The following is a 20432-nucleotide window of genomic DNA, read 5'->3' on the forward strand; positions in this document are numbered from 1 at the left end:
AAACACAGAATTACACAGAACATGCCCAATTCCATCAACAGCGTCATACACAGTGATTTCAAAATGTTCTTTTAAATATTCTAAGAAAGCAGATTTCAAAAACTTCTTCAGAAACTGTATTTTTCACTACCCTGAAGTCATACGGGAGTTAGATGCATCTCAGCTAAATGGTTTTGATTGCAGTCAATTGCAAGGGGGATTTTCTGCCTAGCACAGAGACATTTAAGAATAAACTATATCATAGCACTTACTTTAGAATATGCCAACAAAAATACGAAGCCATCATGTAGTCAGAAATATTTCACCGAAACACTAATGCTAAAAATCTAGCTGTATATTCAGTCATTGCTTTTGTGTGTTAACCACAGAGATTATAAAACAGAGCTCACTCTCAAAGAATATAGAAACCCCCCCCCCGTTTTTCATTGCTCCTGATAACTCTGTTAATACTGTTTTACTTGCATTCCGTTGCCAGACACTTTAAATAGACTCCACATCAAAAACATCTACTGTACAGAGAGGAGATGCAGAAAAGCAAAAACATTCCTTGCCATGCTCTCGACAGAATTACAATTACAAATAAATCACAAAATACAAGAAATCCCACCTTTTAGGAAGACTCTTACAAAGACGCTATTTCTTCCCTGTGAACAAAACCTTCTTGGAGAGAAATTTTATCCGCATATAAGAAGAGTCAGAAACCTCTGGGAAGAAATGTAGCAGCATTGGTATTCTGCTCAGAAAATGTCATCACAGATCTGTTTACCTTAACTGTGGACCATGATTCAGCCGGTGACAACCGTCTTGCATACTGATCAATTTATTTGCAGCAAAATTACTAACATTTTCTACTTTAACCGTTTAGGTTCTGGAAAGAACTACTAAGACAGGAATAATATAAAAATCCTAATTAGCTAAAAATGTTCCCCTCCACCACAATTCCCTGTGCTTTGGGGTGCATGTGGGGAGCCCACCCCTAATCTTGAAGATAAATTAGGGCATGTGGTGAGCAGTTACTAGAGAAACGTTCTCTTTTTCAAAATGAAGATCAGAGCTTTATCCTCTGCCTGCATCACAGGTGAATGTTAAGCACACTCGAAGGGGGGGAGATGATGAGATTGAGCTGCTCAGTTGAAGGGGCACTGTCTGTTCAGTAGACTGGGACCAGGCATTTAAGAGTGGCCTAACTGGTGTTCCAGAGGCCAAATCCAGTTACGTCTCTCCCTGCCTTCTCTGCTGTTACTCTGGAGGAGATGCCACAGTCAGTGACACAGGTAAGATGTATCTACCATATGTGCCACCAGCAGACTGGAAGAGCAAGTTTTGAAGTCAAATAGGTGAAAGAAACCCTCTAGGGTGCCTCCAGACTTGACTGTTGTGTTCACACGAGCCATCCACGTGGGATGCCCTGGGATCTCACTGCAATCCATGCCATTTTGTGTGCCCCACAGCTCAACAACACCACCTGGATGTGCAAAAGAAGGTGGGAGGCAGACAAAGAATTGGTAGTAAACTGTGACAAAAGAGAGTTTTGGTCAACTTTAGGGGAATTCTTGCTGCAAGTGCTCAGCTTGAGGGACAATGTGAGACCAATCACTGCAGGATGAGCAGCCAGCCCTATAAACCAGGATCCTCTGAAGCATCCAAAATTAGACGTACCATGCAGAAACCACAGTACACAAAAACCCCATTGTGGAAACATCAGTCTTATGATCTGTAAAACCAAGAAATTATTTCATACATTACTAGGTGATTTTGAATGCTATTTTGACAGTACTTCTTATTTTCATTTCCGATTTTCATGTTAATCACCTTATTCATTCCAGTCACGTTGCTAATTCCATTCATCCACATCTACCCTGTGGTCAAGGCACAAAGATTTCCAGAGACATCATGAAGTAAGGAAGGGATGTGGACCACATTCATATTCACTGCCTAAATGACCAACACAACCCCAACACCACTGAACCAACTCAGAATGCCCTTTAGCACAGTCCAAAAGAAGACAGGAGTCACACCTCTGCACCTACTGCAGGGAATGTTACAGACTAAAAATTAAACTTGAAGCACAGACAGAAGAGGCACTTGGCTACTTAAAGTTAGGCTGGGAAGAAAGGAAAGGGTAGCTGCTTCTTCATTCCTTCTATCTTCCTGACAAATGGCATGGACCTTATGCCCCTGCATTTTTCCCTGGCTATTTTTCTACTTCTTCATAATGACCTATTCAGCCTCTGATGGAGGTGAACTATTTCTTGTACTCTCTTTAATAAGCCAATACATCCAACTGCTGACAAGTCCTGCCAAACTATGACCATTTCCCTGAAAAGAGGTTGCTGAAATTCAAAACAGGGAGCAAAGGTTAAAAAAGAAGCCTTAATGGCTCCTGTCCTGAAAGCATGTCTCTAGTCTAGGAAAACAATAAACCCTCTCAGAATTGAAACAAGGCTTGTATCTGCACTGCAGAATGAACGCGAAAACTGACCTGAACCTAAGCACCTGGCCTGCCTCTAAAATGTGATAATCTTTCCCCCTGCAGAAGTGGGGGCTTTAACTCAAGCAGAAGAGCTCCCAGATCTCCACCATGGTTATGACGGACTGACGCATTAGAAGAAAAGTATTTCTCACATCCAGAGTCTAAAAAGTGCATGAAGGAGTGAGCCAGAAGCAAATCCAAGGACCTGGGGTAGACTCACACTGAAATCACAACCTGAACCTCCAACACTTGGCAAACGTCTCAGATATAAATAGTTACAAGTGGGAAAGTGCACATGCAAATCGGGCAGGGAAGTAGGGCAGCTACTGTAAAAGGGCAGTTTACAGAGGATGAAAATCTGACTTTGAAAGGCTGTTTCAGGATTGATGTAAACATTATTAAAAGAAGAGAGGCAGGTGCTTAGCTTACATGAAGGGTCACAGTAAAACAGCAGACAACAGCAGCAGGACCATTTAAGGTGCTTGAATGTGACCCTACCTGGTCTTCAGCCACTATAGACATGGTAATGCAATCATACAACATAATTCCACATTTACTTGTCTCTGCATTCATTTGCCCTGGTTTTATTGGCATTATTTTGGCTGATATTACTGACATGTGGCAAAAGTACAAAGCAAATCACCAAAAAAACAAGGCTCCCCAAACTGTGCATCATTTTAATTTGAAACGAATGGTGATTCTCTCTCCTTCTCTGACATTTCGTATTTGCCAAAAGTAACTGCATAATTATAAGTTATGTGCAAGAAACAGAAGGTAACATTCAATGTTATTTTCCATATTTTATACTGAGTAGCAGACCTAGCAAATAGCATATATGGCTGTTCTGTTATGTACAACTGCCCACAGCTGACCCATTAATGAACTCACAAAAACTGTGCAAGCACACACCCAGACTGGGCAAACAAACACGAGGAAAAAATAATAAACTCTAAGGATTTTCCTTCATGTTTCTCAGAGACAGATCATGCTCACTCCATTAATTCTTCATTTAACAAGTCTGTTTCATTTAGCTTGTTTTGGTTGGCATTCAATTAGAAATTCATGTACAGGACAATTTTTTCCCCTTTTTAAAACAGAACACTTGCTGTATTTCATCCAGTAAAACATCAGGAGGTAAAGTGGAAGCTGCAAGACCAGCTAAAGCTACATTAAAGCCAAGCAAAATAATCCTGAATTAAGCAAAACACCTGCATACAGCCCTACCCGCAGGATTATCACTAATTGTTAAAAGGGCCTGGTAAAATTTGCTGCTCAGTAAATAAGCAAAGAGAACAAATTGAGAGTTACCCAGATGGCAAGTGCAAGTTAAAAAAAATAACCCACAGGGCCATACTCTCAGCTTTACTGTGATTTCAGTTATGGATGTGTTTCGTCCTATCTGCCTCTACATTCTTGAGATCTACTGAGATTTGACTTCTGTCTACACAGAAAGAAAAACCCTCTCATCCAACCACTCCTCATCTCCTGCCTTGCACAGCATCCAGCTTTTGCTGGCCGCTCTCATGACGACAAAGATATACATACAGACATCTATATATACACATACATATAAATATACACACACAGATATAGATGTATGTACACATATATACATATATATACACATATATATATATATAAACCAGAGGAGTTAAGCCTGGATTCCTTCTCCCACTGCATTGCTTGTCCTCCCTTGGGAGTCACCCCGAGCCAGCCCACTCCTCAAAGGCCACGTCAAAGTGTTTCAGCCACTGTCACACTATCCCACAACTTCCCCCTCCTCACCTTTCTTACCTTCCCACACCCTCAGTATTTTTGCCAAGCTTTCCTGACCAATCACAATCATCTCTGGATGCCCCAAACTCCCTACAGTGGGCATCTGTGGATGCCAAAAAACCTATATAGGTTTTATTAGTCCCTATCCAAAACTGCGGAAAAGAAATTCACTGAGCTCTACGAATCAAACATCACACTGGCTCAAGAAGCCCCCAAGTCACACGTGGCTGGAGGGTGGGATGGGAGCCAGGGGAAGGAAGCACCACACATGCTTACTCTGATTTTATACTCCTTCAAGCACCTGCTTTTGGTCAGTGCTAGAAAAGATATGCTGGGCTTGAAAAATTTTACTTTCAGGACAAGACAGCATGTTTTTACACCAGGAGCAGTAGACATAGCATTTCTTAAGTGTCTTTCTTCTACAAAGGTAAGATAAGAAATTATCAAATTACTGCTATTACTTTATTTCATTAACAATGAAATCAAGCATTTTCCATGGTATGTCCTTGCTATAGATCACTGATTATTAGTTTTATACCATCACAGCTATTTGTTCTTTCCTAAACTCATCTTGTTTTGTTTCCCTCTTCTATAATCATCAAAAAATATTTGCAAGCACATTTCCTTTTATAAATTCCTATGTAACTGTTTCAGGATAAAGAAATAATAACAGCAGTAACTGCTCAACAGTTTATCTGCACTATATCATCATTTCAGGCTTCATTTCTGTTCATTCATCTTCCAACTATTTCTATTAAAATAATATTTCCACAATCTTCTATCAAGTGCTCTGGCTTCTTACTATCTATCTAGCAATTATTTTCCAGCAACAGAAGCTGGTTTAGATTTCAAGCATTTTCAGTGTTTGATTACAAATCTATTTTGTTCACGTACAAGTTCAACAGCCAATTTGTGGAAAGTATTTGAAGCTGCTATTAAAATACTTGCAATGGTATACATAAGAAAAAAACCTCAGTGAGATCAATACTGTGGCTTTGCTGAGTTTACATCATAACAAGATGACAGCGTTCTAAACTCCTATCAATTACATAAAACATAGTCAATAGCTGTATAAATGCAAAGAAATAAAGCTAATCGGTAATAAATCTTTCCAGAACACTCATCAAAATGGATTTTAACTAAATGCAGACCAGGGGCAGCCTAGCTTTCCCAGAAATCCAATGTCTTTTCTCAATTATTTCATTTTTTCCTCTACCCAGAAATGCACAGAATTCACATGAAAGTCATTGCCAGCATCACTTGTGCATATTTTCTGTTAATTACAGAAGAAATCAGCTATCAGCATGAGAGGCAGTATTTATGACTATAACTTTTGGTTCACATTCGAAGAAATTTGACAATACATTTCTTAAATAATGAGCAGAAACATTCAAATGAATTAATAAATTCTTGGTCTCCTCTTATAGTTGTTCCATAAAAATAGTCTTATAACGCATTTTTCACAGAGAAAGCACTGTTCTAAGTTCACAGGTGCAAGCAGTTATATAATTTATCCTAAATGTAAAAATTTGAAAACGCGTGGAGGCAGACCACAAGAGAAGTGTTAACCTGCCTACAACAGAGCATGAGGAAATCACCTGCTGGAATCTCTGCTGAGCTTTACTGAGCCAACTCACACAGGGCTGGCAAGGAAGACCACGAAGGCTTTGCACGTCCTCCTTCTGAGGAAATGGGGACTGCCAAACTCCACCCCACCAAACGCAGCACCACTGCTCTGGTGGTGGCCCACGGGCTGCCCTGCAAGCCCCTGACCACACTGGGGTGACAGACTGAGTTCTTTGGGATGTTCCCACCACACCAGACCGACACATTCACTCCCCACCCTGAGCTGAAAGCTCGAGAGCAACACAGTCCAGACAAAGATGTGAAATGTGGACCACTCTGATTCAAATCATTCACTGAAAATTACTGACTCGTGTCCTTCAAATGCCTTTATTATTTATTACAAAGATTTTTAAGTGTGCCTCAGAAGGGTGTGTTAGTTTTAAATTTCATTCAGAACAGCAACTTGCATTACCAAATACTTAATTATCAGTAAATTTACAGTGTCCTTGGGCGCTGTTGGGTAGTCAGAATGCTATTGTTTTCATTAAACAGCATTCTATTGATAGCACTAATGACTTCAGTTCTGCTTGATCAACAAGCAAATGATGCTTATTTGATGTTATGATAATTAATTGGCCTTTCAGGTGTTTTCATACCCCAATTCATTACTAAGAGTAAGAATTTTTATGTGAAACACCTTAAAAAGAATATCAGTACTTGTCAAAAATATGTTCTAAAAATAAGGTGTGGTTTAGTATTTCATCATTTTCTCACGATTTCTAATACAACATTCTCTGCCTAAAAACTGCAGGGAAAAAACCCCCACATTTAACTCTCTTTCAAAAACCCAGCCTGAGCCTGAGCACTGTAAATACTCAGTTAATTTTATGCCCATCTGAAATTCCTTTAAGTCAAAGGAGATTTTCTCTCTTTTTTTTTTTCTCTAAAGATTGAAGAAAATAGCCAGCCTCAGTTTCTCATAGTAGCAAGGATCAAAAAAAACCCGAGTCAAACAGGGTGTACAAGTGAACAAGCTGCTCGTGCGCTCCAGCCATTAATTCTCAAATCCTTGCCCAGTTTATGAAATACTGCGGTCCAGCCTTCAGACCATGGATAAGAAAATTCCAGATTCAAACTGAACTGAATCTTGAAAAGCCACCTGAAAAGAGTGCACCAGTCTTCCCACAATGTTCATCTGGCACCTGCCACCAATCTGGATGTGTTCAGTTTAAATTCCCAACAAGGACAACCTTCAGAACATCTTCTGATGTCTTAACTAATATGATACACCAACCCACACTGCCAGTTACCCTCCCCTTTGCAGATGAGTTTCCCAAACCCTCAATTTTTCTGCAAGCAAAAACCCCCCAACATTTCAAATAAAGGTCTTAATTATTTTTCCACTTTTCACTGCTCCTTCACTTCACCAAATGTTGTTCAGATCATTCTTCTTTTTAGGTAATTTCACATATTATATATTTAATGTCTCCAAATAATAAAAAAATAATAGAACCTCACAAGCTTTTGGCTGCTCAAAGGAAACTGCATTTGCTGTTGCTGTTACTTTCTAAAATTTTTTGTTCCCACAAATGTTCTAAATAGCACACCCCAATGTTATGACACAAGGGAAACCTTCATGGGCATGAAGAAAATACAAAACACTTAAAAGCTCTGCTGCAGAATATTCCTTAGTGTTACTTTTAGTTTCCTACACTCCCAAGAATTTGTCATGAATTTTGGAACATCTTTTTTTCCGCCTAACTTCCTCCCAGAGCTACTTCCTGAACATATTTAATAAAAATGAACCTCGTGCTTTATTTTTAAAATTACAAGTTTTAAGGTAAGAGAAAATGCTGTTTCCATGTAGGCTGCACCAGACTTTCTGAAGTTATCAGCAGTAATAGCCATGCTCTTATTTGCTCTTTCAGAATTACAGAATACAAGATTTGCTGGATGTTCTACCAGTGAACCACTAAACAAGAAAAAAAACCCCAAACCACACAACAGCAAAGCATTATTTTTCTATGTCCCCATATTCACATTAAACATGATTTGACATCCATTACAAGCCACTTGTTCCCAAAAGCATACAGACAGTTCCGTGCATATATCAAATGCAGAAGTGAAGAATGATACTGAAAAAACCCTCACTGTAAACAAACGGGATGTTTGTCAAAAAACAGGCTGGTGTTTGTCTGTAAATATTGACCAAAGTAAGGTTTTAGCTTTGCTATTTGCTGACTGAAGAGCAGCCCAGGCAAGTACACAGGACACACAAGATTAGTCTGAATCCCAAACCTGGCAATCAGGTTCCAGCTACTACAGGGACTCTACGCAACAAAGCAAATAACCAGTGGCAGCCACATGCATTTACCAAGAAATCACTACAAATACTTTATCCTAACAATTCAACATTAGAAAGAATCATGATTTCATTTCTGAAAGTGTATTTACTTCCAGGGACAGCTCACTGATTTGATTTAAAGAGCAGTTTGAGTTAACCCACTAACCAAATACCCCCATATAATACATTTTCCTAATTTTTAAATTTAACTTGCAAATGCACAATGAACACTTGAAAACTATCTCATAATTTTCACTCAGTGCAACTCTGTTTTTCATATAGTTTGACCACCTTTCTGGTGTATAAGCAATGTACATTTTGCTCTCAATCTCAATACAAACTGTAACTGGATGAGAATAAACTCATGCATTTTCAAAGGCAAACTTAAGTGTCAAAAGCAACCATAAGACAACAAGATATACGTTGTAAAACCTATATTAATACTTTAATGCCAGGTGGATTGTTGCTAGTTCAGCAGTGAAACAACTATTTTTCATGTGTATATTCTGCCAAGACACTTAAAAAGCACACTATCCAAATATCCTACTTACTCTGTAAAGGAAATACAAATTAATGGTTATTCATGTGCCTGGAATAAATAATAACTGCTGTTTCCAGAGAGAAAGAAGCTGCATATTTTCCTTTTCTCTCTCTGTTTCCTCCCAAAGGGAGGAAAATTTTTTGCTAATCCAACATAAACGTGGTTGAAATAAAAGTCTATTAATAAAACATTATCAATTAGTACATCACAATGAAAGACATTCTCTGCTTGTCCCAGCACAGGCATCTTACAAATATGTCATTTTTACAACTGACATGTATGAAAAAAGCATCTTAAATTACACCGTCTTATAAACAGGACTTGCAAACTGGTGGTAAGACAAATGAAAACAAAAGTCAGATGACTTAATTGTGGCATGTGAATGTTTTTTGTCAGTGATTCAGTAGGAAGCCTGTAGTAAACTTGAACCCTGTCCAGGGCCTGTACCACGAGCCTGCCTTCTTGCCCTGGTAGACTCTCAGACAGGCAGCAGCCAGCGATACATGAGAAATGTGCAGCCAGGGTGCAACAGCCAGGGATTCTCCTGCACGGCAACAATTTACTGGTCTTGAAACTGTTTTTCATGATCACCACATTCATTTTAAATTCAGCAATGACGAAGGAGTATTTTGTCCTCAGGACCATCCTGAAATACCAAGAGAGGGGCATAGGTGGAGACACAATGAACCAGACTTGGATACCCCATCATTAACCTCCACATGTAACACTCAGAGATGGAGCCAAGGCTCCTCAAACCCTGAGCCACTTACCACATGCATGCCCTTTTTAGAGCAAAGTGAGGATTGGCATGCTGCCTGTGTCTCACTCAGCTCTGCCAAGGGCAGAAAGGCCTTTGCACATCAGTAGATGAGGCAGAACCAATCCCTTAATGTCATATCAACCTTTTCATCAAAGTCGTCAGATACTACTTTAGAGAAGGAATAAAGAGGCATGTGCCAGCTATGAGACTAATGAATAACTTTCCTCCAGCAAAACATAATTCAGCATGAACTCCACGTTACTGTTCTTTCCACCCACTCACACATCTCCAGCTGATAGTACTCAACCAAAATGCCGACAAGTAAAACCACACACCTTTGAATTCAGCTACTGTACAGCAGCACTAACATTTCATTTCACAGTGCCACCCTACAGCTGCCTAACCTCAAACATTATTTACATATTTACGGGCCTCCTTTTTTAAAAACGTGCATGGAACCTGGAGGGAGAAACACAGGAGGCAAAAGGGAACACTTTGGAGAGCAAAGATATTGGGACTGGCAGCTTCCTCTAAAACATAAAAGACCATTATAAGCCTCAGTCCCATTGACAGTTCAGAACCAAAGAGCAGGACACCACTAAAACAAAGTATGATTAAGTCTTGAGTCAGGAATCAGTTTGGAAAGATATAATGTTAGCTTGTCCGAAGAGTACCAAGATACATTTAAGCAAAAGACTAATACATCTCGGAAAGGCACGTGTTCGTTGAGTGCATCAGAAACAGATCAGAGAGTACAGAAAGTCCAGGAACACTCGGGTTTTATTTAGAAGAAAAACAATCCAACATCTGTGATCATTCAAGAACCAAGTCTCAAGTATGAATAAACTACAAGAAGCCCAAAGACTCATGTACACCCAAGCACTTCACAGTGATCATCAACAACAAAGGAGGAAGAAAAATTCCCTACTGCTGTCTTATTCTGTAACTATCCATAAAGCAAATTTTATACTTAATTTTCAAGTGTCAGTAATGGGGTATTTTTGGTAGGGGTTCCATGTAGTCTGATCTAGAACATTTTGTTCTTAGTGAGAATCCAGTTCCAGATAAAGTTTCACTTGGACCAACCCTAACTCACAGATGGCAGAGAATCCACAGAGACATCACACATTTTTAAGAACTTGTTGGAAAACTGTGAAATTTGGATTCTGTAGGCCTCAACACCTGGCATCTGGGGAAGACTGTTATGCTCATTTAAGATATTCTTAATTCCAATAGTATACTGTCCCCTTTGCTGGAGATGGAGCTAGAAAGCATTCTTATTTTCCAGTCCTCATAAGAGAGTCTCAAAATGATCCTATACTTTTCTCAGTGATGGTTCATTTACTTTAATTTCAACAATGAAAATGCATATTTCAAATCTTCACTGGTAAGCAAAAATACACTGCAACACCTGTTCCCACAAACTTTACTGCACAACAAATAAATTTACTTTTTCTTTTTTTCCCTTAAACCAGAAATATTGCCTTTTTTAGATGAAAACATAAAAAAACTTAGCAGAGGAACTCTCATCTCTGAAACACTGAAATCTTGACACAGCTCCAATAATTTGCCATTATATTCCTATACACTGAAAATCTCATTACAATCAAAGGAAGTTTTAATTATACAGCCTTGTTTTCTACTGGTCAAACCATTGCTTATTACAGAAGGTGCAAAACATTTTCAGGGTGAGGCATCTATATGCAGAGGGCCAGGGTATCTCTTAAAGATGCTTAAAAAAATTTAAATTAAATCCAAGGAAAACACTGGAGTCCCATATACTATGACATGAATATGACTCACAGGAGTAGCCAACAGACAGACAACAGTTATCCCAAACTCTCCCACAGGACAACCTCCATGGACTGATGCTAAATGAGCCACCTCTCAGTGACTGGGAACACAAGAATTTATCATTTCAAACTAAGCTTTTCTAGCTATCACTACTTTAAGTGTTTAAAGCTAGGCTCAAAATTGAGCTAGGAACTTTGCTAGCAACTTCACTGGACTCAACACAACGGAAATCCAGCTCAGCCATGGCCTGGCAGTACTAACAGCAACACGATTTTTTGTCCAAGGAAGGATGAAACATGAGGCAGAGGACAGTGAAACACAGCAGCCAGTGCCTTTTAATAGCTAATTTTATGGCCATAATCCACTTCCCACAGCTCCTATTACTATCAGCACCTCATTCCAGGGGCTGACTTCTGCCGCGTGTGAGGATCACTGCGTGTTGTTGGGCTGATTAACCACCTTCCACAAGTGGCAGAAGCTCAGCAAATTAAATACCAGCCTCATACTCACACAATGCAGCAGCCTGGCCTTCTTCAGGACACTGCTGGATGACCTGGAGACGTACCAGACACGGCCTGGTTTTACTTATTGCAATAGTATGTGGAGACTGGGGAAGGAACTCTGCAAAGCACAGTCCAGAAAACAGGAGACAATCTCTGTTCTCAAAAGAATTAAACAGTAAATTGAGTAAGAACTGAGACTACTGCTGTGATCTACTCATAAGTTACTTTAACTCGTTTTGCATTCAAAATAATCAGTTCTATCCCAAGTTCTAAAAGCATTTCCAGTTCAGTTTGATTTTTCCATCCAGATACTATAAGCAATAGAGTTTTAAAATAGATGCACTTCAAGGGCCGTTCACAGCAGCCAGATGTCCACCGACCTTCACTAACAGAAACACCCAGCAGTAACAAGTTCCTAAAATTACCTACTTGTATGGATCTGTGTTCTGGGTTAGTTCTAGGGAAGTATTAGAGGCCATTTCTCAAAATCAGGCCTGCAGGTTCCTCAGAAACAGGTTTTGCTTTTACCTCTGAGGAATACAAATATGCAGTGTTTTTGTTCTTTGCAGCTCAGCGATTTACTGGCATGCCTCTTCCCATAAAATATTTGCATATATCTGAGAGTCAAACTGTTCTGATACATTCTGTGTTTGCCAGGAACTGAACGCTTCAGTTCAGTGTAACTGAACATTTAAAGAACGACAGGCACCAGGACAAATGGCAGCATAATTAACATACCAATGAAGAGCCAGTTGTTAATTACTATCCATTTTAGGCATTTTGTATGAGCGACTTACCTGAAAAGCCTTTCCATCTGCACACTGGCAAAGCCAGTAATAAACAATTCAACACCCCTTGTGCTTGATTAGAGAAAAAATTACAATTATTTTATATTATTCCACTTGTCACACGCAGTTGACATTTAGATGAGGAAAAACCTGCAGCAGCCCAGATCTAGGCATTTGAAATGAATGCTATGAGCTGTCCTTGAACAAGACAACAACACACACACATCCAGGGCAGATGCAAGCTAACAGAGGCTCCTAACTTGACCCAGCTGATCACACCTCACAGTACCTGCTGGGCTGCAGGGAAGGCAGCACAGCCGCTACTTGGAACAGAAAAGTGACACTTCTCTCCAAGGGGGACTTCAGATGCTCCCTACAGAACGGCATCTGAATTTATAAGCTGTTGAAAGACTTGGGAGTAGCACCAGCACAATGCCAGGATTCATTTACATTTCAACAACACTGAGAAGTCAACCCAAAGCTCAGCACCGAGAAAACGCAGTAGTTACAGGAGTTGTGAGAAAGGTAGAGAGACACCAGTGTGAAAAGCAGGATTGAAACCACAGGACAGAAAGACCAAAGATAAGCAAAATGGAAACAAACGCTGACAGAAAAAAGAGAGGAAGCAGAAAGTTTAGAAACATTCATCAATATGTGGAGTATCCAAACGAAAGGATTTCTCTTTCTCCCTGTGCAGATGGCTTCGCTCAAGGAAGACCAGCGTGCTTTGGGCACAAAAAAAAGGAAATTACCTCTACCTTGAAAACAGCCTCTAATTCGTTACACATCGCGTGACTACGGCCACTAGTCCATGCCAACAGTAAAAGTGAGATCCATTCGAAATTCTGACTATCCAAAATAAACTCTGAATCAGCTCTTGCTAAAAAATTGTCATTCTCCCATTTCATCCCGCATTTTCAAACCATGTAATTTCTGCACATTAAAGGCCAGATCTTGCCAAAATCCTGTAACATTTTGTGACAAAGTAGTTCTTCCCTGAACAGACAGAAAAGTGCATGGTCCATGGGACTTTATTCCATCAATTAATTTCCATGTGGGTTTTTATTTGAAACAATGGAAGATGGTGAAGGATTATTTTTCTGAAGTTTTTCCTTTGCATCTATCTCACTTGGGTTATAATCAGAAGGCAACTAAAATGTACAAATGCAGCCTCATGAAATTTTTCTATTCCTCACTTGACAGAATGATTGATACAGACGGGGTGACAGGAAATGCTTTAGAGCTGAACAAAGAAAACACTGTTAGCAAGAAGTAAACTGTACCAATGGCTTCTAGAGCAAGCACCCACCCACGATCCTTGGAATGTCACATTTTTGCCTGCGTCGTCCAGCAAATGTAATGTTACACATGAAATATGTTGCAGAATGGTGAAGGAGCACCTCTGACTTTGCAGATTTCTTTCCCGCATAACCTTTACTGAGCACACCCCTAAAGTCAGAGAAGAAGCTGGGGTTGATATCTGCACACTTTTGCACCCAGGGGAGCATGTCTGCTCCCCCCAGAGCTGGCGAGACAGAACAGCTCATCCTGAGCTGATTCATCCACCTCTGAACGCTGCTGGCCAGCCAAAGACACTTTGCTATAGATAGACTGGAAAATCTGCCAGAGATTTACGGCAAGAGCCACGATCTACATTCCCATCTCTTAAACTCAAGACCCCTCTTCCTCTTTTCTACTGCAAATTTTAATAACATTGTAATTTCTGCAGGTAGCACTGAATTAACACATTTTCCATTCTTGCTTGTCAGTTATAAAGCAGTAAGCCCCCCAAAATTACTCTGAATGACACACATATCTGATCTTCACAACCATTTAAGCATAATCTCTGAATACATCTTCATAATGACAGCCCCATTTCTGTCCTCTTAATAACAATAATCACTACATCAACAGGGTTATTTTGCCTTGACTATTTTGAAAAGGCTATTTTTTTTTTCTTTTCTACCTAATCTCTATTGCAATTTTCCTAACTGCTAAGAAATATCAGCAACACCATATGGTATTATAGAAATCAGCAATATCTCTTTTGTTTTGCATTTTTATTAGAGGTACAGGGAAACAATATTCTATTGGAAAAAATATTTGGAACTAAGCACAAGCTACATATGCAAATTTTAAATAACTATTTTGTGACAGAAGAGATGAAATCTTTTGTATGCCCTATACCTATATATTAGAAATATAAAAATAATGGCATTTCTTCAATGCCAGTTACTGTTCAGTACACAGTCCTGAAGGACAAAACATTATCACAGAGCAATTCAAGAGGCATTGGCATCTCATACCACAGTTTGACTGAATTAAGGACCAACTCCACAGTACAAGAGCTAGAAGAATACAAGAAGAAAAAGATCTGCAATGTAAACCTCCCATTAGCTAATGAGTGTTCTAATTTTGAAACCTTTTTTTTTAACTTTATCTTAGAATGATGACTACTCTTTAGCATACCAGAAACATCAGAGCTCATTATAACCTCCATCACTACAACACTCCAGGATGCTGTTAAATTGATTTTTTTTAGTTTACTGGATAGTCTGTATTGTAATGAAGGGCAGAGCAGCAGCAATAAAACACAACTTTTGGGCTTTGAAATCTAAAACACTGAAGTAGATTCTTTTTTTTTTAATCATCTATTTCAAAGCTGTTTGAAATCCAAAGCAAAGAATGGCCAGATTGTCAGAAAGCCAGTTCCTTTTGGGAATATGAACTGGGTAGCATCAAAAATATTCTTCCACAGCACTTCTTAACATATTAGTAACTTCAGCCCAAATGTAGGACTGGGTAACAAATAATTTGGCTCTCAGAATACCCGGATCAAATAGAAGAATAATTTATCTCCACTTAATTCCCAAGTCAAACAAACACATAAAAACCAAAACCACTTCCCAGAACCCAATGCACTTACCTAAACCAAGAGCCCAGATGCAGGGCTGAGTTACAAGTCTTCATGAATATGACAGAAAATTCGCTGTTAACTCATTACAAACTGAAAGTAAAGACAGCTTATTTAATAATATTTCTTTAATTAAAATGCCATTTTAAAATATTTTGGATTACCATAGGCTGAAAGTTGCAGCAGTGATGTCCTAAGCCCCAGTAACTCCTTCTCTCATGTCACAACACCTCTTTCTACACATTTCTAGTAGATGTCCTTTAGAGGACATGTTGTTCTCCGTACCTTTGTATTTGGGGCTCTCTGCTTAAAAATAAATCACTAAAAGGAGCTTTAGAGATTACCTGAACAACTCAAGTTACTTTTTTTTTTCAATTAAATATAAAAATACAACCCTAAGGATTCATAAAATCGCAAAACCCAGCAAAAAATGCATCCCGTGGGATCTTCCCTCTAAAGTAACTCTAGATAAACTCCAAAATCTCGTTATTTCTCTTGACTTGACTTTTGAGTTTGTGGCATTTTGGCAATACATCTGTGTGTACTACCTTCCATTCAGGGGTACCTCACTGGGAAGAGCTGAAAGGATGCCTTTCAGTTCATTTCTCATCACTTGACCACAGCAGAAAGTCGCTTCTCACCCATCAGACTGAACCAGACTGGAACTCATCACCCAAAACTAGGTGATGTCTCAGGGAAAAAAAAAATCCGAAACTCATGAAGAGTCTTATGTTTTCATCCCAGCCTGGCTAATAGAAGAATCACCACTTCACGTATCGCACTCAAGTTAAGTAAAATCTGAACCCAAAGTAGCAATAGTTACGGACAAAGTTTGCATTCCAAAAATAATACATTTAAAACAGACAAGGCACTAAGTTACTTTGCTGCAAGCAGTAATTTACGAAATGCTTGTTACACCTCCACAGTTTTTTTGTTCTTAAATCCCATTTAATATGCCAATCTTATTTCAGGAGGAAGTAAATTAACTGTGATGCTTTGTGCCAATGCAGATGAGCTTCCCACACACCTGTATTGTTTCACACTTCAGTTCGTCATCCAGAGTACGAGAAACCAACACAGTACTCCCAACCAGACCCGTTCTGAGGCTGAGCATGCAGCAAGAGGAAGCAGCTTATCCAGCTGATGTCCAGCTGCAGCTATGCACAAGCACCTTCAACAAAAAGAACTGTCAGTATAGATCTAACCCATCCCAGGAAGCCCACAGAGCCAGGCTTACTCCCACCACAAATCTGGTCCCTGACACTGCAGTTCCCGTGAGCCTCCTCAGACGGGGAAGGATGCAAACTGCTCCCACTCCTATGAACTTCCCTAAGTGAAACTCTCCATTAAAAAAAGATCAGTGGGAAAAAGGGTAAATCAGCATCTAACACAAGAGAGAAGATGCTGCCACAGAGCAGTGCATGGTTCTGTAGCAGATCCCACACTGAAAGACCTTCACGCGGTTAGAGAACACCCAGCTTTTCTCTCTCCACTAATCCCCATTCCACTATCTAGAATATGACTAAAACCACATGTATTTGTATTGTGGTAGCTGCAAGTTAATGTCCTGCCTAAATTACCAACTGTTATTAGAACCCAAGACAATTGCTTAATAAAAATTTAATCATATTGTAATTTCTAATCACCATTAAAGAGGCTTAACAAGTTAATCTGCTATTGTGCTCCCCTAACATTGCAGATCAGAAAGTCAACTGGCACAAGGTGGCACAGCTCCACCAATACTAATAGGGCTACTTTCATGTTACTCCAGCTGAGGATCTATCTCCAAGAGAAAACAACAGGATTAAAATCATTTCACTATAGATTTTGACTGTTTCTCTGCATTACTTTGTAGTTATTTCTAAAAAAAAAAAAAAAAAAAAAAAACAGCGATAAATTATGATTTTGAAAAACCACAGTACAAGTCCAGGTATTTCACACAGCTTTATCTTCTGCTGTCCATGGTACAGCAAAAATGCTACAGATTGAGGGTATCCTTTCCTCACAGCTCCCCAGTTTGACTTCACCCTGGTGTCTGACAACAACACTCACGCACAGAAAACATGGGAGGATCATTAACAGACAGCGAGTTTGTCTTTCAGCTCAGATCCGCTCCAGCCGCCCAGACAGGAGCAGAACGATGCTCTGTAACCTCAGCCTTGCAGAAGATGATCTTGGTTCACTTCAGGAAACCAACACATTTCCTTATCCTTCCCATGGACCAGCAATCTGTGCTTCAGAGAGTTTGAGGATCACACTGCAAATCAACTTTCACCGTGTCACGTGTACAGACATGCACACAGACAACACACTTGGCTCTTCTTTCCTTTTTTTTACATTTCCTCCATAATCCCATCACACTCCCTCAATTCACGAAGTGGTCGCAGGAGAACAATGGTGAAGCCCTACTCAGAGCTAGGAGCAGTCCATGCATGCTGTACCTTCTGCAGCCACATCTTTTTGTCGGTTCAGCCAAAGGCAGGTGGCTACAGAAACTGGAAAAGGTGGGTGCGAAAGGGGCACTGGGCTCTGCTACAGCTCAGCAGTTTCAGCACTGACCTCTAAGTGGACAGGGCTGTTCCTTCAGTGCATAGCTTGGAGAGCCAACGGGAGAATGGCAAACCAAACCCAAGTGAAAAAATGCTGTTTGCATCCTCCTCTGTCTGTAAAACCGATTGTAGCTGTGAGTGCACGCAGTGAAACTCTCTTGTTATGATGCACAACATGGTACCCTGGAAGCTAAATGGTATTCATTTCATAACCTTCCTTTAAATATTGATTTTCATTTAATATGTATAATTCTGATATTAAAATCTAATCTGACAAATATCAGTTTCTGCTTACTGTATTGGCGCTTACTGAAACAAATTCATTGTTTATATCATAATATTTACTTTCATTATGACAACTATACTACCAACTACAGCAGGATTTAATCTAATGAACAAGCTTTAAACATTAGTTGGCATTTACTCAAGCAAGCCTTTAATTGTCAGAACTCAGACTGACTTTACGAAAAATGACACAATGCAGGCACATATTAAAACAAGTAAAACTGGAATTGACCTTTAATAGCAATATTCTTCCTTAGTACTGAGCCCAGTTCAGGATCCGTTGTCCCACTTATTTTTAATGTCAGATACTTGTTGATCCACATCAAGTTGACCCAAGTATATCCCCAAAATACTACTCTGTCCTTTCATCCAAACTCGCTTTATTCCATCACGCCGTGAACAAAATAGATGTTACATCTCACAGACACTAACAGAACGTCGGGGAATACCTTCCTTCACGAAAAAAATCAATGGGAGAATGTTTGTAAGTTTGTTTTGCCAACAACTTAAGTATTAACAGCAAATGTTTACTGTATCCTTTGGAAAGAAAACAAACACCGGGCACATGTCGAGGTGCCCTTGGTCAGTTTCAACACCCTGTTTTGGCTTCACGAGCCGACAAATAAAGCTGACAAACGTAGAGGCAGGGAAAGCCAATGTTCCTACTGATCCCCAGGGCAGGCACGGGTCTGCACGGTGCCGCACCGCCCGTCCCCGCTGCTCCGCTGCCCCGTGCCCGCCGATGCTTATGCACAACTGTTGGATCCTGCAGGGCTGCACCGAGCGCCGGCAGCCGGGGCCAGAGCGGCGGCGTGTCCCGAGGAACCCCCACGGGCTCCCGGCTCCGCTGGCCCGGCTCTGCCCGGCCCGGGGCCCCGCGGGGGCGGCGGGAGGAGCGGCGGGACCGCCCCGGGGCTGCGGGGACCGCGCCGGGCCGGGCGCGGGTAGCCGGCGGCGGGGGCGTGTTGTGCGGCGGGGCCACTTGGGGCGAGACGGCAGCTACTCACCGGGAGGGTTTACCGCCGCCGGCGTTGCCATCTTGTCTCTGAGAAGAATTAAGACAAATGCAAGAGGGGCGGAGGGATGCTCAGAGCAGCCCGGGGAAGGCGCGGGAGGGGCAGGCAGCCGGCGCCAGGGCGGGCGGGCCGGGCGGCGCGGGGGCGGCGGCTGCTCCCGCCCCGGGACCGGCGGCGCTGCCCGCTGCGTGCGGGGCGGCCCAAGATGTCCGATGGCCCCGCGCCGCCTCTGCTCATGCGCCGCGCTCAGTGAGCATGTGCCGGGCGGCCGCACATGTGCGCTGGGCCCGCGGTCGCCGCTGCCCGGCCGGGACCCCCCGCAAGAACCGGCGGGGACGGCCCCCGACACGGCCCCCCACCGGCCGCCCCCCTCGGGGCTCGAACCCGCGGCCCCGGGGCGCGAACTTCCCTGAGTCAGGGGCAGCCAGCGGAGCCCGCGGGCCGTGGGGGCGCGGGGCCGTGGGTGGGCGCGGCCCAACGCCCCCAAAACCAGCGGCGAAATGGGGTGGTGTCCGGGACCTCCGGCAGTGAGCGGGGAGGCCGGGGTGCTCTGCATCACCCTTAAATTGAGGGAGAAGCTTGGGGTGCTGTCCGTGACCTCTGGTACTGAGCGGGAGCGTTGGGGTGTTCTGTATCACCCTTAAATTGAGGGAGAAGCTTGGGGCGCTGTCCGTGACCTCTGGTACTGAGCAAGAACGTTGCGGTGCTCTGGATCACCCTTAAATTGAGGAAGAGGATTGGGGTGCTGTCCATGACCTCCGGTACTGAGCAGGGACGTTGGGGTGCTCTATATCACCCTTAAATTGAGGGAGAAGGTTGGGGTGCTGTCCGTGATCTCTGGTACTGAGCGGGAATGTTGGGGTGCTCTGTATCACCCTTTAATGTGTGTGAAATACTGGGGGGGGGAAAAAAAAGAATTTTGATGGCTTTGTCATCCCCCCGGAACGCTGCAAAAGCCTGTTAATCTTTAACTGCCTGCCCATGGCTGTGCTCAGTTGTCCTGAACAGCCCTGCAGAAGTTGATGGGAGCAGTCAAAACGAAAAGTTGCAAATCAATCCCTTGCTTTGCTGAATGAGTAACCTGAACCAGTTTATCCATTAAGATGTAAATTGGCAGGAGGAC

General features: G+C 41.6%; 1 protein-coding gene across 2 annotated transcripts in view; it reads right to left on the reverse strand.

The window, feature by feature from the left end:
* Positions 1-19347, reverse strand: part of ARNT2 (aryl hydrocarbon receptor nuclear translocator 2) — a 97565-nt gene extending 78218 nt beyond the window's left edge. For both annotated transcript variants that reach the window (XM_066196231.1, XM_066196230.1), the window contains exon 1: positions 19301-19347. In XM_066196231.1, the coding sequence (XP_066052328.1) occupies positions 19301-19331 (31 nt within the window). In that variant the 5' untranslated portion in view covers positions 19332-19347. The remainder of the gene's footprint in view (positions 1-19300) is intronic.
* Between the last annotated feature and the right edge of the window lie 1085 nt (positions 19348-20432).

The sequence above is a fragment of the Chamaea fasciata genome, unplaced genomic scaffold, assembly GCF_029207755.1.
Source record: "Chamaea fasciata isolate MVZ Bird 193981 ecotype frontalis unplaced genomic scaffold, bChaFas1.0.hap1 SCAF_14, whole genome shotgun sequence".
Lineage (NCBI taxonomy): Eukaryota > Metazoa > Chordata > Aves > Passeriformes > Sylviidae > Chamaea > Chamaea fasciata.